Raw genomic sequence first — 14,579 nt, 5'->3', positions numbered from 1 at the left:
AAAGAGCCATCAGATTTGGAGAAGGCAAGAGGAGGAGAGCATGAAGAGCAAAAAACCAATGTGATTTTGCTAACACACACACACATATACATGCATATACATATATCAGGTATCTGTGAAATATACATTTTGCTGCAGTTGATTGTGTGTATGTATACACAAATATATGCACAAATGTTGCTTAGAAAAAGATATATTATCAAAATCCAGCTAAACTGTGTGTAACAAAATGTTGAGTCCTGTCCTTAAGATCATGTTTATACAGTCAATTGATTTCTGAATTGGCATCCTAGCTATTATGAAAAAAAATCCCTGTAGACTTTTTTAGAATAATCATTGCAAGCTTTGATTAAACCCTTTATTAAAGGAAAAGGAAATATATCGATGGCCTGCTAGAGAATCTCTTAAAACTATGTTAGCAATGGGATGGAGTCTAGAAAAAACCAAAGAAGATTCAATAGTACAGCAATGGGAAAATGAAAAGCTCCGCAGTATATCACAGTCCAGTCAAGTAAGTACACATTTTTTTTTCAGATTTAGAAATACAGGCTTATTTTCCCATATTTGTTTTGCGATTAAGTTACGAATCATTCCCCTGGTTTTATTTGGTTACTTTTTAAAGAATGCTAGCATGGTGAGCTATTCTTCTGAATTCTCTCAAAAACATTGTGATCATGCCTCATTGCACCCTTGAAATCCATTAATAAACTAGATTGAGCCAGGAGGTGAAGAGTTAAGATCTTAGTACATGTTTTATTAATAAGCTGATACACTATTAGTCCTCCTGAAGAAGGGCTCCAGGGAAGGTTAAAAAAATTTTCACAATGATTTTTTTCATAGTAGAATTCACTACTATAAGATAAGTATAAGATAAGTTCTTATTCCCCTTCCCTCCCATCCCTTGCATGCCACCCCACACTCCCTCCCCTCTCCTCCCTCACCTTCCCTTGCATACTACCCCTCTTTCCCCTTCCCCTCCCCCTCCCTATGCTAGGGTGGGTGGGCCATGTCCAGATGCTGGGCCCCTCTGTCCCTTCCCTCTTTCTCCTTTCCCTTCCCTTGCATGCCACCCCTCTTTCCCCTTCCTCAGCTAGGGTGGGTGGGCCATGTCCAGTAGTGGCACTGCTGTGGTCTATGAAAAATCTTCCACTAGTGTCACCTTCCAATACTTCCGCTACCCAGTAGCTAACCATTAAGGTTTCCTCTGCCCCCATCATCACATGAATGGTCTGCCCTCTTCTACTGATGTGGCCATAGATCCCTGAAGATGGAGCAGTCCCAGCTCCCAGTGCCATGGCGAGGCCTGACTATCTGTTGGCATCTGTTGCTGTGGCTGGGCCCAGAGCATCTCCCCAACACTACTGCCACTGTGGCCAGGCCTGGAATGGAGTGGCTCTTGGTTTCTGTGGCTGGGCCTGCAGTAATTGCTGCGCTCCCAGGCTCCACTGCTGCCACAGCTGCCTCTGGGCTATGCCACATCCACTGTCAGGCTCCAAATCTCTGGCTCAGCTGCTGCCACTAGGTCCATGTCCTACTTCCGTACAGTAAGTAAATTTGGCAGGGATGTATACACTGCACATGTGTACACAACACATCAGTTACTTTGTGGGGAATTTAACCACCTCAATTAATTTTTTTAACTTTTCAATTTTTTCTGTAAACCTAGGGATTCACCACATTTACAGAAAAAATTGTTTGAGTAAGTAAATCCCGATCCAGGAATTTAGATATCTTCAGATGGGGACCACACCTGCAAATAGATACATAGATTAGTACAGACATTTAGAAGCATTTTCATCATTAAAAAGTAGCTTGTTGATAGAATAAAATGAAAATTGTGTATGTATGGAGAAATAACAGCTAATAATTCATCTTTTTATCAATAGGGAAATGGATATAACCCAGCTCCTCTTGATCTTTCGAATGTTGTACTGTCTAGGGAACTCCAGGTTTGTTTTAAGATATTCAGAACTATAACACTTCAAAAACACCCTTCTTTTAAAGCAAGATCACCATGCAAATGTGAACGAGTTGTCTTGTAACAAAGGTAAAGGAACCAAGGAGAAAATAGAGTCTAGAACAAACTACGCACAGGGCCTTGAGATCAGAGGAACAATTTACTATTAATAAAATAGTGAACAGGAATAGGATGTTGGGAATAAGGCAACATGTTGGGAATAGGGCAGATGTGTTGGGGAGGCTGTAACAGGGAAATTCTGTTCTTGTGGCTTCTACTTTCATGGGCCTGTTCCACATGGGCCATTTAGACCAGTGTGGGGCTGGTAAAAACAGCATTGTTGGGGAGAAGATCATACAGCTGCCGATTCTGCAGCGCAGCAGCAGAGGCGTTTTCCCCCTACAGTGGTGTTTTCTCGACTCACTCATTGAGCAAGTCCCTACCTCTGGCAAAGGGAGCTTTGGTTTTCCAGGCTGTGCGGCTGTGGCCTAGTAGTTTTTGCTCCTAATGTTTTGCCCACATCTATGGCTGGTATCTTCAAAGGCATGTCATGGTGAGATGTGTTTCTTTCAATGGCTCCCTGAAAATCTTGTTGGTCACTAAGGTGCTACTGGACTTGTATCTATCTGTTCTGGAACACTCTTTTCCACCAAAAGATCTAAGTAGAATGGTAACTTCATCCATCACATCCTTGACCATCTTTGTTTTAGAATGTTTCACTTGGGTCCTAGTGCCTACCTAGTTCCGTTTGGTAGGTACTAGGACCCAAGCAAAGCATTCTAAAGCAAAGACTGTCCAGCATGTGGTGAATGAAGTTACAATTCTACTTAGATATTTTGATGGCATAGAATATATCTCTATTGCCACTACCTCTGTTGGTAGTTAGAGTTGGTAGAAAGTGATTCCTACCTCTGTTGGTAATTAGAGTTCAACAAACTATGTATATATTTAATACTAGGTTTAGTACTAATGCTCTGATTTAAAAAACACAACTCTTTTTATTACATTTCTTGTTTCTTACTCCACAACTCAGCAGCATCTACCTGTGAAATAATATTTTAGTAAACTGTGTTTAGAAATGTTGTGAACATGTATTTTTGACTTTGAATTATCCTTTCTCTGTTTTGTGGTGATGCAGGGAATGGTTGAGGTGGTGGCAGAAAATTATCATAACATTTGGGCTAAAAAGAAGAAAACTGAATTAGAAAATAAAGGTAAGACTGAAATGTTTGGTAGAAAATGTAAAAATCAACTGAAGTCAAAATCAAAACAGTGCGATTGTCTGTTAGCATTGTGAAAGTTATTGGTATACTAGAACCAGGGGGTTCTAGAACCAGGGGGCATACATTGAAAATGCTGTGAGGAAGAATTAGAACTAATAAAAGGAAACACTTCTTCACGCAACGTGTGATTGGTGTTTGGAATATGCTGCCACAGGAGGTGGTGATGGTCACTAACCTGGATAGCTTTAAAAGGGGCTTGGACAGATTTATGGAGGAGAAGTCGATTTATGGCTACCAATCTTGATCCTCCTTGATCTGAGATTGCAAATGCCTTAACAGACCAGATGATCGGGAGCAACAGCCGCAGAAGGCCATTGCGTTCACATCCTACATGTGAGCTCCCAAAGGCACCTGGTGGGCCACTGCGAGTAGCAGAGAGCTGGACTAGATGGACTTTGGTCTGATCCAGCTGGCTTGTTCTTATGTTCTTATGTTCTTATGGTATAGTAAATAGCAACTACTCTACTGCTTCATCACAGGTGGAGGCGCTCATCCTTTATTGGTACCTTATGACACTTTGACAGCCAAAGAAAAGTCTCGGGACAGAGAGAAAGCACAAGAACTTTTTAAATTTCTTTTAGTAAATGGCATTGTCATATCTAGGTAAGTACAGTAATATCCTGGACCAGTTGTGATATTACTTAGAATTATTAAAAATGCATTCTTCTATAAAACGAGTCTCTGGCTTGCTGCAGGTAAAGTGTAGACGACTGAGGAAGGCAGTGGCAAACCGCCCCATAAACAAAGTATGCTTAGTAAGTGTCATGATGTGACATCACCCCATGGACAATAATAAACAAAGGCCACTAAATAAAAAACTGCCGCATAGCAAAAATACATATGCGTTATTACAAGTTAAAATCACCACATCACAGTAGAAGCCCATGATAGCCTTTACTTGTGTGCATATTATCACAATGACATATGTATTTTTGCTATACAGCAGTTTTTTATTTAGTGGCCCTTGTCTACTCTTGATCTTTTGGTACTTAATTCTTTTTTAGGGTAAAGTTAGTTAATTTCCCCTTTTCTTGTTGGCACATCACTCCATGGGTCACAGTGCTTCCACAGGGGACTATCTCTACCTAGTTGTTAGAATCATTCACATGATTGGCATAATTTTTACACATATAATAAGCATAATAAGCAATCTATGGATGGATTTCACAGACTTATTTATCTTATTAGATTTAATATGCCACCTCTCCCCTTTCAGGCTCAGGGCAGTTTACAGCATTTTGTAGAACAATTTAAAAACCCCTAAAAATGAAAAAAAAATACCAATAAAATACCATTACAATTATCTCAAGAGGGTGATAGAATAAAATCCAGATCCTTTGAGGGCTGACAGTAGACTCAATGTGCTTCCAAGCATGTACTTATAACTGAGATAACAATTTCAGATAATGATCACTTGGACATAGTTTGATCTTGCAAATTAGATGATTTTGTAAAGTACAGTTTGATTAACAGTTTTTCATTCAAAAACAGGGTAAAGCTTGGAAAATTACTAGTTTGGATCAGTGCAGCCCTGAGAGCTGTTGTGGCAGAAGCAGCTGGCTGCTGGTATAATGGCAAGGGTCATTCTTGAGGTAAAACCACAGCATAAGGCAGCACAGAATAAGGACTGCCCCTGTGTAGCAGGAATTCAGAGGCTGTGACCGCACTGGTATCTGCAGCAATTGTGTCCTTGCGTTTACAATATATCACAGAAGTGCAGCAATGGGCAAAAGGAAATCAAGCAGCTACAGGGTGGCAGACATGCAGAGCTGGCCCTAGGAACACATGAGAAGAAGGAAGGGATAGACCCATGTGGCATGTGAGCCATGCCAGCAGTCCTTACCCCACTTGCTAAGAGGCACAGGTCAGAGCAGAGGCAGTAGCACAAAAATACATAAGGCCTCCCCGCATCACATAGGATCATCCACAGATGCCCATATCCTGAGCTCAACCAGACTCAGCCCACCCCACACTGTCCCGGGAACAAGGGACAGACCACGGGCACCCAGCAATCAGTGGTGGAGGTTGCTCCCAGTAGTCCAGAAAGGTTTGTGAGGTTGGCCCTGAATGACACATTCAGGAACCCCTGCTGCTGCCACTGGTGAAACAAGAACAGGGCTACATGAACAGAAGATGGCACAAAGCCATAGAGTGCCATCAACACATATATGATCATCTTCTTGATGCATGCCTGCTGCTCCTCCATGTCCCCCAGAAAACAGCAACAGCTACTTGAGGTGACCAGTATCTATCTAGGTGCTACTGTTCATGAGCCACAGCACCACTTATACATGATCTCTGGAGCTGGGGGCCATGATGGAGCAGGATCACAATCAGCTCCTCATCAGCCAGGACTGGCAGCAGGTCCAAGATGTCCATGGAGGGCATTATGACCTTCTCCCTCGTCCTCTTCAATCCATTCTGTTAAAGATTAGTGTGCCCTATACAAGCACTAGTTTTTTTTGGGGGGGGGGGGTTACCCCTGGCCTGTTCTGCAGGTCTTGAGCCAGCTGCTGAATGATATCATGCCAGCCCATTGGTTGACTGGTTGCATCCTACTGCCTGGCCAAGCGACAGGAGGCAATAAATGGGGCAAGTGGGCCCATGGCTGGCCACTCTCCAACCATTTCCAGCAGTATACACAAAAAGGGTCTAGTGGTCCTACTTTGAATGATGGCCTAGCACATGACATAGTTCAGCAGCATCTGGAAAGGGAGTAGACCAGCATCCAAGTGCTCATGCATGAGGTGGGGTAATATACATGCAGCCCCTTGGCAGCTATTGCAGACCGGCCACATGGCAGCTGGTCTATGGGCCTCAAGAACATTAGGGAGAATCTTCTCTGGCTTGTCAGGCCTGGGGGTACATTCTTGGATCTCATTCTGGATGCTAACTGCCCAGTGTCACGGGGACTGAATAGTGAATGAGTCCCACATGAGGAAGAAATACGTCAACTGTTATGTATCTGTCCACTGAGCCCTGTGCTTGCACATGGACCTAGGGATACAGTCCCACTCCAGCTATTAGGGATCAGCACAGTGGGCTCACTGTGCTGATCCCTAATGGCTGCAGTGGGACAGTATTCAGTCTTCATGCCACTGAGTAGCTAACATCCAGAATGAGAAGATTCAAGCTCAGCAGTGGTGGGGCTCAGGGATACTGGAGATCAGGGTTGGCAGCAGTCCCTTTGTGACCCATCAGTCCCAGGGGCTGCCATTAGTCCCAGAGCAATCTGACATGGCTGTTCAGGTGTGATCCCTAATCTGGTTGGGACGTGACAGAGAAACTGGGATATGAATTTGGGGGGGGGGGACCAACATGGCGGTGTTCATGTGATCTTTCCAGAATTGGGGTGGCCATGCTGTGAGCTTCAGCTCAGGATCATGCTGTTTTGGATGTTCCAAGTTGGCATGCCTGCAGAAAATATCCATAATGTGATTTCTCAGTAGCAAAGGTCACCTTCTGTGTGTGTGGGGCGGGGGGGGGGATCAGTTCCACCAGCTTCTAATGACCCTCTGTGGCTATTTCCCACCACTCTGCCCTTTCAGTGAGCTGTGCTCCTATGTGGTATTTCCATTCCCCTAGTATGTGTTTAAGCCAGGGGTCTTCAAACTATGGGCCCCCAGATGTTCATGGACTACAATTCCCATCAGCCCCTGCCAGCATGGCCAAGTGGCAGGGATGATGGGAATTGTAGTTCATGAACATCTGGGGGCCCATAGTTTGAAGACCCCTGGTTTAAGCCTTCACTATAGTGAAAGATGCTGCCTCACAGTCATGGGGCCAACCAACATAGCTTGTGCCAAAGAACGTAATATCTAGACTGCCTATGCACAGACTGGAGTTTATATTAACTACTGAGAGCCAGCATTGACTGCAGTGGGGGAGGGTGGGGGTTCAGCCAGTGAGTGTGGTCATCAGTCTCTGATAGCTTCTTGTGCTCCTGGAGATTACACTGGTAGTGCTCTCATAAAGGGCTACAGCATTGTTGTGCTGGTTATCACAGATACGGCCAGAAATATAGAGGAACAGCTGCTGGACTTGACCAAAACAATCATAGAGGGTGCTGAGGTACATATAAACAGACACAAGGACTAAGAGAACCTGTTAAGACCTGAGTGTTTGGTCTTGCTCCAGGTGGGAGTAGGAGTAGGGGATGTGGCATCTGGGACTACTCTGACACTTCATTATCAGATTGTTTTGTTTCCTTTCTTGCTGCTTTGGCTGGCCTGCCTGCTTGTTTTGAAATTACCTTCCCATGGGAGCTTCTGTGAGAACCACTAACTGGTCTTGTGTGGGTGGTGCATGGCTGTACTTGCTTGCAGGAAACTGCTGCTGGCTAATTGGACATGGGGGAAGGGGCTGCTGAGTTTTCTGTTGGATTCTTCCCGCCTGAATTCACACTGAACAATAATCCTTTTCCAGTGTGCATCTATTTCACTCACAATTGAGTCTACTTATTTGAGAGATCTTAGAGGACATGACACAACACAACCCAATGAACTAACAAAAAATAACAAAATATAGGTTTTTTTACTGTGTGCACAAATTCATTTGTGTGAGTCTTACATGCTGTCAAGTCGCTTCTGACTTTTGCCAACCCTATGAATTAATGTCCTCCAAAGCGACCTATCATGAACAGTCCTGTTCAGGCCTTGCAAACTGAGAACTGTGGTTTCCTTTATAGAATTTGTCCATCTCATGTTGGGTCTTCCTTTTCCTGCTGCCTTCAACCGTTCCTAGCATTACTGTTTTTTCCAGTGACTTGTGTCTTCTCATTATGTGACCAAAGAATGACAGTCTCAGTGTAGTCATTTTAGCTTCCAGGGAAGCATAAATTCATAGAAGAGATTAAAAACCAAAGCCTTATATTGGTATTAAAACCATCATATGTAGAAATACATCCTATGTAGAAAATACTGTGACTGGAATTGGTAAAGTATTTAATAGCATGGCCATTTTGAGATTTTTTTTTTAAAGCAGTTATGGTACACTAGCCTGGTGCAACTAATACAATTTAAGTCATAATAAGCATCATGTCATTTCAATCTTTTTCTCCTAGAGGTTTAAATGATTTGGAGTTGGATGCTTCATCTATGGAAAAAAGGTTTGCCTACAAGTTTCTGAGGAAGATTCTAAAATATGTTGACTCTGCTCATGAGTTCATTGCACATTTAGGTAAGTTGCTCCAATGTTTCTGTACTTCTGGTTGTAAAGATAAGGAGTATTATATAGTCATATCTTCTGTGAGTTCATTTTGTTCACCTGTCAGCTCCCAGGCTACCTTTGAATTATTTGGGTTCATTTATCCTTAGCATAAAAAAACCAAAATCCCCTGTAAAAGGAACCAGGCACAGTCAAACATTATTTAACTACTTTGTTTCAGCTATGCAACAATGAAGATTTTAAGACTACAAGGTTCATTCCTTCATTTCAGCTTCTTATTACAGATTCTTCAAACCAAGAAGATACATTTTCAGCTTATCAGCCCTCTGACAATAGAAGTCAGAAGTTTGTTTATTCCATATCCCTTGAATCCAGCCAAAAAATCACTCATGTTGTCTTTTCAGCTTATTTAAAATCAATCAAATCACTTTTGAAGTGATTAATTATGATTTGCAGTAATACAATAATACTTCCCTATGTCAATGAAATTAAAAACAAAAATATGTACATATCACCCCTTACACATTTTATTTTAAAATTAAAAGATGAAATAAAATTTCTGAGATTCTCACCAAGGCACTTTTGGGGAAATTATACATTAGTGTCTCTGAACATAGAATTAATTTTCCCATAGAAATACATATTACAGTATTGTGATCTGTTCATTCTTCACATTGTAAGATTTAATTTTTGGCATAATGCCATTTATTCATGCATATCTGTTTCTAGGTCAGAATAGAAAGAATATTGCTGAAATGGAAAAAAATAAATTCTCAGGCTTGTTTTGTTGAATTAAGTCATGGTCTGTCACACCAGAATTCCTAATGAAATATTGGATACCATTTTGATTCCACTTAGTACAGCTCCAGAACAGAATCAGTAGCTGTATCTTACAGCAATATTTTCAGATGTTACTAAGTCCAAGGATCACATGAGAACAGTATTTGTCATACACACTGCTGACTTCCTCCCTTACTTCCACAAAGTAAGAGGAGCCGGAGGAGAAACTAACCTGCCATTCAATATGTGAAGTTCCTATCTAGCAATTTTACCCCCATCTAAGCTATGGGATGGTCAGAACATCAATCAACTCCTTAAGATTGCCTTTGGAATTGCAGGCAGGAAGCTATCCCAACTTCACTAAGGCTTGGACATGGACCCTTACCCATCAGTACCTGTTATAGGGAATGCCCCATCTGTGGGTAAATCTTGTAGTGTCTCCAAAAACAGTTGCTTGGCAAGTCTGGCAAGCCTCTCAGAGGAAAACAAAACTCATTTCTGCATACCTAATCAAAGCTCTAGTGTCAAATCATGATGCTAAGCTACTTATCTGCCCACCAAGCAAGAAACAGTCTTGGAGATTTCATAGAATTATAACTGATCTCCAGACTACAGAAATCAGTTCCTGTGGAGAAAATGGATGCTATGGAGTTGTATCCTGGTGAGGTTCCTCCCAGCTCCAGGCTCCTCTTTTAGATCTCCAGGAATTTCCTCCCAGCTCCAGGCTCCTCTTTTAGATCTCCAGGAATTTCCAAACCTGGAATTGACAGGTTTCTTGACAGGTAAGGTGGTCATACATTTCAGACAGGCAACTTAAATCAGTCTCTGACTTCAGCGGCCCTGACACAACAGCTAAAGCAGCATTCTGTTAAAGCAAACACAGTATCACAGCAGAGTTAACAGCCTCATTTAAAGGTGCATAATGCTTGTTACTGTCAATAGACTCCCTCTTGCTTTATCCAATTTTTTGTATCAGTATTAGCACTCAGCCCCTCTTTGACAAACCTACAAAGATGGTAAAAGATGTTTACATTCCTGTAGAAGTACAACAGTGTTCTTTGTGGAAGAACTGATTACTTTCCAAATAACATTTTCTAAAAATAATAAAGATTTTCAGGGCAGCAAAAATAAACAGAAACAGGAACTGGACATTCACAGATGATAGACTGATTCTACTTGCAAAAGGCATTATGCATAGGAGGCATTCTAAAATGGAAAATGTGGTTGGTGCTCTTGAAATGTTAAAATATTTTAGTAGTAGTAGTAATATTTGTACCTCACCTGTTCTGGCCAAAGCTGGGCTCAGGGCAGCTTAAAAGTAGGTGACTGATTTTAAATTATAATCTTACCCAGCATTACTTACCCTTGCATTCATTGTTGCTCTGCAGAAGCCATTGTCACCAGTGGGAAAACTGAGAAGTCACCACATGACCAAGAAATCAAATTCTTTGCCAAAGTGAGTGACACATGTCTTCAAATAGTCTTCTTTCATTTCCACAGTAATACAAAAATGTAGCATCTCAAGAGGTGGGTAATGAAATTAGAAAGGCAAACTGAACTTTCCAAAATATTTGTTTGTAGGCATTGTTGCTGAAAAATTATTTTTCTACCTAGTATAGTGATGAAATTAACAGGCAAATTAATTAAAGTTAAAACATGTCTGTTTAGTGGGACAAATATTACCATATTTACTAAAAAAAAAGACAACTCTGAATGTAAGACAACCACGGGCAAAAATTACTGGACATGTCCGTGAATTTTATGCGAATATAAGACAAATCCCTCTTTTAATGAGGGAGGGACTTGTCTTAGGCCCTTTCCACACAGCAAATGTAAATCAGGTTGCAGGTGGGATAAATGAACCTGTCATAGCCTCATGCCTTTTGCACGGCTGGGTGTCCTGTGGTCAGTGAGCGCATTGGCCGAGGTGCATGCCTTTGCACAAAGGTGCTTCCCCCCCCCCCACTCACCTCCCTCCACTGTGTAGCTATGAAGCCAGGCACAGTCATGGCTGCCATGTGCCATCCTTGTGTCCCTCTGTAGCTATGCATGGCCAAGTAGCTCACTTCCCGTAACAGCCGTTTGCTTGGCCGCGGCTGAAATCCATATTAAAACCAAAGAATCCCAAGATCAGGCTAAGAATCCATTCTACTAGTTCTAGAGTGTCCACATGCAGGAAATGAAGCAGAGATTGCAGTTTATCATGTTGTGTGGGTAGGGGGAAGAAGTTGAACAGCTTCTTAAAAGTTTCCAAACAACTGATGAAGTCATCTATATGGTATTGTCGTTGATATGATAAGACCCCTGATAATGATTATCTGCACTGGAGTGATGACAGAGAAAGTTCCTTTCTGGTTTTGTTTTTGTTTCTCTCTAAGTTGCAACACAGGGGTCTATTTTTCCTAGGATTCTTTAATCTGAAGCTGGGAGTGCATACCCATAGGATTATTTTAAAATTTTAAGAAATGTTCTCTCTATTCCTTGGATCCTGCTCCTTGACAAGAAGCTCTGTTCCAGAATTACTGGAAGGAAACTACAGCCCAAAGGGGGAATAAATCTCCATTTGAATGGCGATGTGGGAATCCTCTCATCATACCAAAAATGAGCCTTTTAAAGGACCCTGAATATGGCATAATTATCAGCATGCTGTATATTACAGAACCAGCAAAAGACTTATCAACATTAGAAAAGTAGAGGAGTGTAAAATAATTCTGCAGCTGCAATGCGTATCCCGGCTCTTTGAATAAAGGGACATATGTGGCTTTCTCACAGGGCTCAGGATGAAGGAGGTCAAGCTGCCCCGGTGCAGAGTAACAGGTTTTGTCTCAATATTTGAGGGCACAGCTAAGAAGAAATCTGCCTTTCGAACCGCTGTCACTAGTGACCTCAGTATTCGTTTCTCATTAACTGTACTCTTTAATGAGTACTTAACTGTACTCATTAACTCCACCCCTTTCCCCTTTGCTATATTTTTCAAGGGTGCTGTTCTTTGGAAGATATCTCACTGGTTTACCAGCAGCCACCACATGGTGCTAAAGCACTGTAAGTTGAGCCCCCTCTCCCCATTAGCAGTAGCAACAACCCTTGAACAAAACTGGCAAGAGAGGCCTACAAGTGGCTTTGTCATATCCCCCAGTGAACCTGGAGAAACGGTTGCCACTTGACAGTGTGCTTACCTTGTCTTTTATTTTCATATCACAGTTGTGCCGGAGTTCTTACGTTTGATTATTTTTATCTGTCTTCTGTAGGTTCTACTGCCATTGGTTGACCAGTACTTTACAAACCACTGTCTGTATTTCCTCTCTTCTCCTGCTAAGCCACTCAGCAGTAGTGGATATGCTTCCAACAAAGAAAAAGAAATGGTAGCAAGGTATGTAACAAGCTTATATACATTCCATGGCACTCAGCAGGAATGTGACGCCATAAAGTCCACCCTGCCACTTTCTTCAAGGGAACTCTAGATTAGACTCTGGGAATTAAGTGTAATCTCAGGAAGGAAAACCTGAGTCATATGCAGAAGAAATTTCTGTCTAGGCTTTTGGTTAGACTGGCTTCAACCTCTGTACTTCCAAGTAGATCCTAAAGCCTGACTGAAAATGATCCAGAGAAGATGAATTATACAAGAAGACGTGGAGTTTGCTGCTTCCCTGTCAATCATTTTGCCCACCAGGGCCAGATTAGAGGCTGAGAGACAAATAGCCAAATCATTTTTAGGGATTTTTTTAAAGTAGTGGACAACTGCCTGTTAGAGTGTCCAAGGGAAGGTGCCCTGAGTTAGTGACTGATTTACAATAGATATTAAGGGTTTGTTGAGGTTATCTTAACAGCTAAGATGGGCAAGTATCCTCAGTACAAGTAGTGGCCTTCGCAGATCCCAGGATCTTGTCAACATCCATTACAGAAATTTAGTCAATATGGTCCATATTGCAGTGTAGTAAGACTTTCTTCTGGTGTCCCTGTGGACACTGGTGTTACATTGGACATAGCATATTCTTGATATTATATTTGTGAAAAGCTTGGCAAAAGTATCCTAGCTCATTGTCTATTTCTAGAACAAGAAAGACCCAGATTTACATATCTGGAAATGCTGAGCTACCTTGAACAGTTGGGATGGTTGTGAAGTAGCTGAAGCAATAGTAAGAGAAAAGTAACATTTATTTGCTGCTGTCACTGCTACTTCATAGGACTTCCAATGGGTTCAACAGATTCAGTATGAATTTTCTACCTCTTTCTAGAGGTGCCCTGGTCCTGTTTAGGTCATCCAACTCTGTGGTAAGCCAAGGAGGAAGAAGAGTTGGTTTTTATACACTGCTTTTCCTCTACCTTTAGGGAGTCTCAAAGTGGCTTGTAATTGCCTTTCCTTCCCCTCCCCACAGCAGGCACCTTGTGAGGCAGGCGGTGCTGAGAGATTCTGAGAGAACTGTGACTGACCCAAGGTTACCCAGCAGACTGCATGTGGAGGAGTAGGGAAAACTTGGTTCACCAGATTAGAGTCCACCACTTTCAGGGAGGATGGTGAATCAAATCCAGTTCTCTAGACTAGAGCCTACTGCTCTTAACCTGCAGCAGTTTATGCTCCAAGGGTAGGAGTGGTCAATGAGAAGCATCTTGTTGGTAGCTTCAAAAAGTTTCACATTCCACACTCCCCCATGCAGCCTCAGCTGATTATGTATTTGGGATCCTAAAATCCCCCAGAGCCTTCTGAAATCCAGTAAAATTCATGTGCCTCCATAGGCAGATCGTTTTAACTGGGCCCCTTTTCCATCAGGGCACTGACACTGCTTTCACATTTGCCTTGAATGGATAGTGTTCAGACATTGCTGTAAACTGAATCTCCAACCCTAAAACCAAGCCTTCCCGCAAAAACTCACGATAAAGATGCATATTTTAGTTTTGAATGCAGTTTTAGCAAATTTCTCTTGTTTAAATTCAAAATGTGTTTTGTATTTTTGTTCCACTTCACCATTCTTATTGTTCTCCTCACTTGTTTTGATGTGTGATTTAAATGTGTTATTTAAAATGTGTTATTTAAATTTAATCCATGAGTCTTTTTCCAACTGTTTTTCTTTTCTTTTTTTCTGTGTTAGTCTTTTCTGCAAACTTGCCGTTCTTGTCAGACACAGGATTTCGCTTTTTGGTAAGTTAAAATATTTTGATAAATACAAAAGCATTTCAATATTTTAATTATATTGTTCAGATACTGAGTTTTGACCCAGACCTAAACAGAGCATCTTGCAATGGTAGAATGATAGAATCTTCAATGGTGATGATTCCTCAGACTTGTTCCAATTTGTTGGCCATTCATCTACTGTTCTTGTGCCTCCCCTGTGTACTTTTCTGTTGTTCCCATGGGCTCATATTTCAAAATCTTCTACCAATTCAGTCTTCACTAT

The 14,579-nt window shown here is 41.7% G+C and overlaps 1 protein-coding gene across 1 annotated transcript in view; it reads left to right on the top strand.

Annotated features, from left to right (window-relative positions):
* Positions 1–14,579, top strand: part of RYR3 (ryanodine receptor 3) — a 372,359-nt gene that overhangs the window by 224,951 nt on the left and 132,829 nt on the right. The window contains exons 55-62 of the mRNA XM_048484286.1: positions 368–511; positions 1,887–1,949; positions 3,096–3,171; positions 3,720–3,843; positions 8,303–8,418; positions 10,575–10,642; positions 12,435–12,556; positions 14,274–14,323. Coding sequence (XP_048340243.1) covers positions 368–511; positions 1,887–1,949; positions 3,096–3,171; positions 3,720–3,843; positions 8,303–8,418; positions 10,575–10,642; positions 12,435–12,556; positions 14,274–14,323 — 763 coding nt within the window. The remainder of the gene's footprint in view (positions 1–367; positions 512–1,886; positions 1,950–3,095; positions 3,172–3,719; positions 3,844–8,302; positions 8,419–10,574; positions 10,643–12,434; positions 12,557–14,273; positions 14,324–14,579) is intronic.

Source organism: Sphaerodactylus townsendi, linkage group LG02 (assembly GCF_021028975.2).
Source record: "Sphaerodactylus townsendi isolate TG3544 linkage group LG02, MPM_Stown_v2.3, whole genome shotgun sequence".
Lineage (NCBI taxonomy): Eukaryota > Metazoa > Chordata > Lepidosauria > Squamata > Sphaerodactylidae > Sphaerodactylus > Sphaerodactylus townsendi.
The sequence above is the reverse complement of the archived record's forward strand: the minus strand, read 5'-3'. Positions and strand labels throughout refer to the sequence as shown.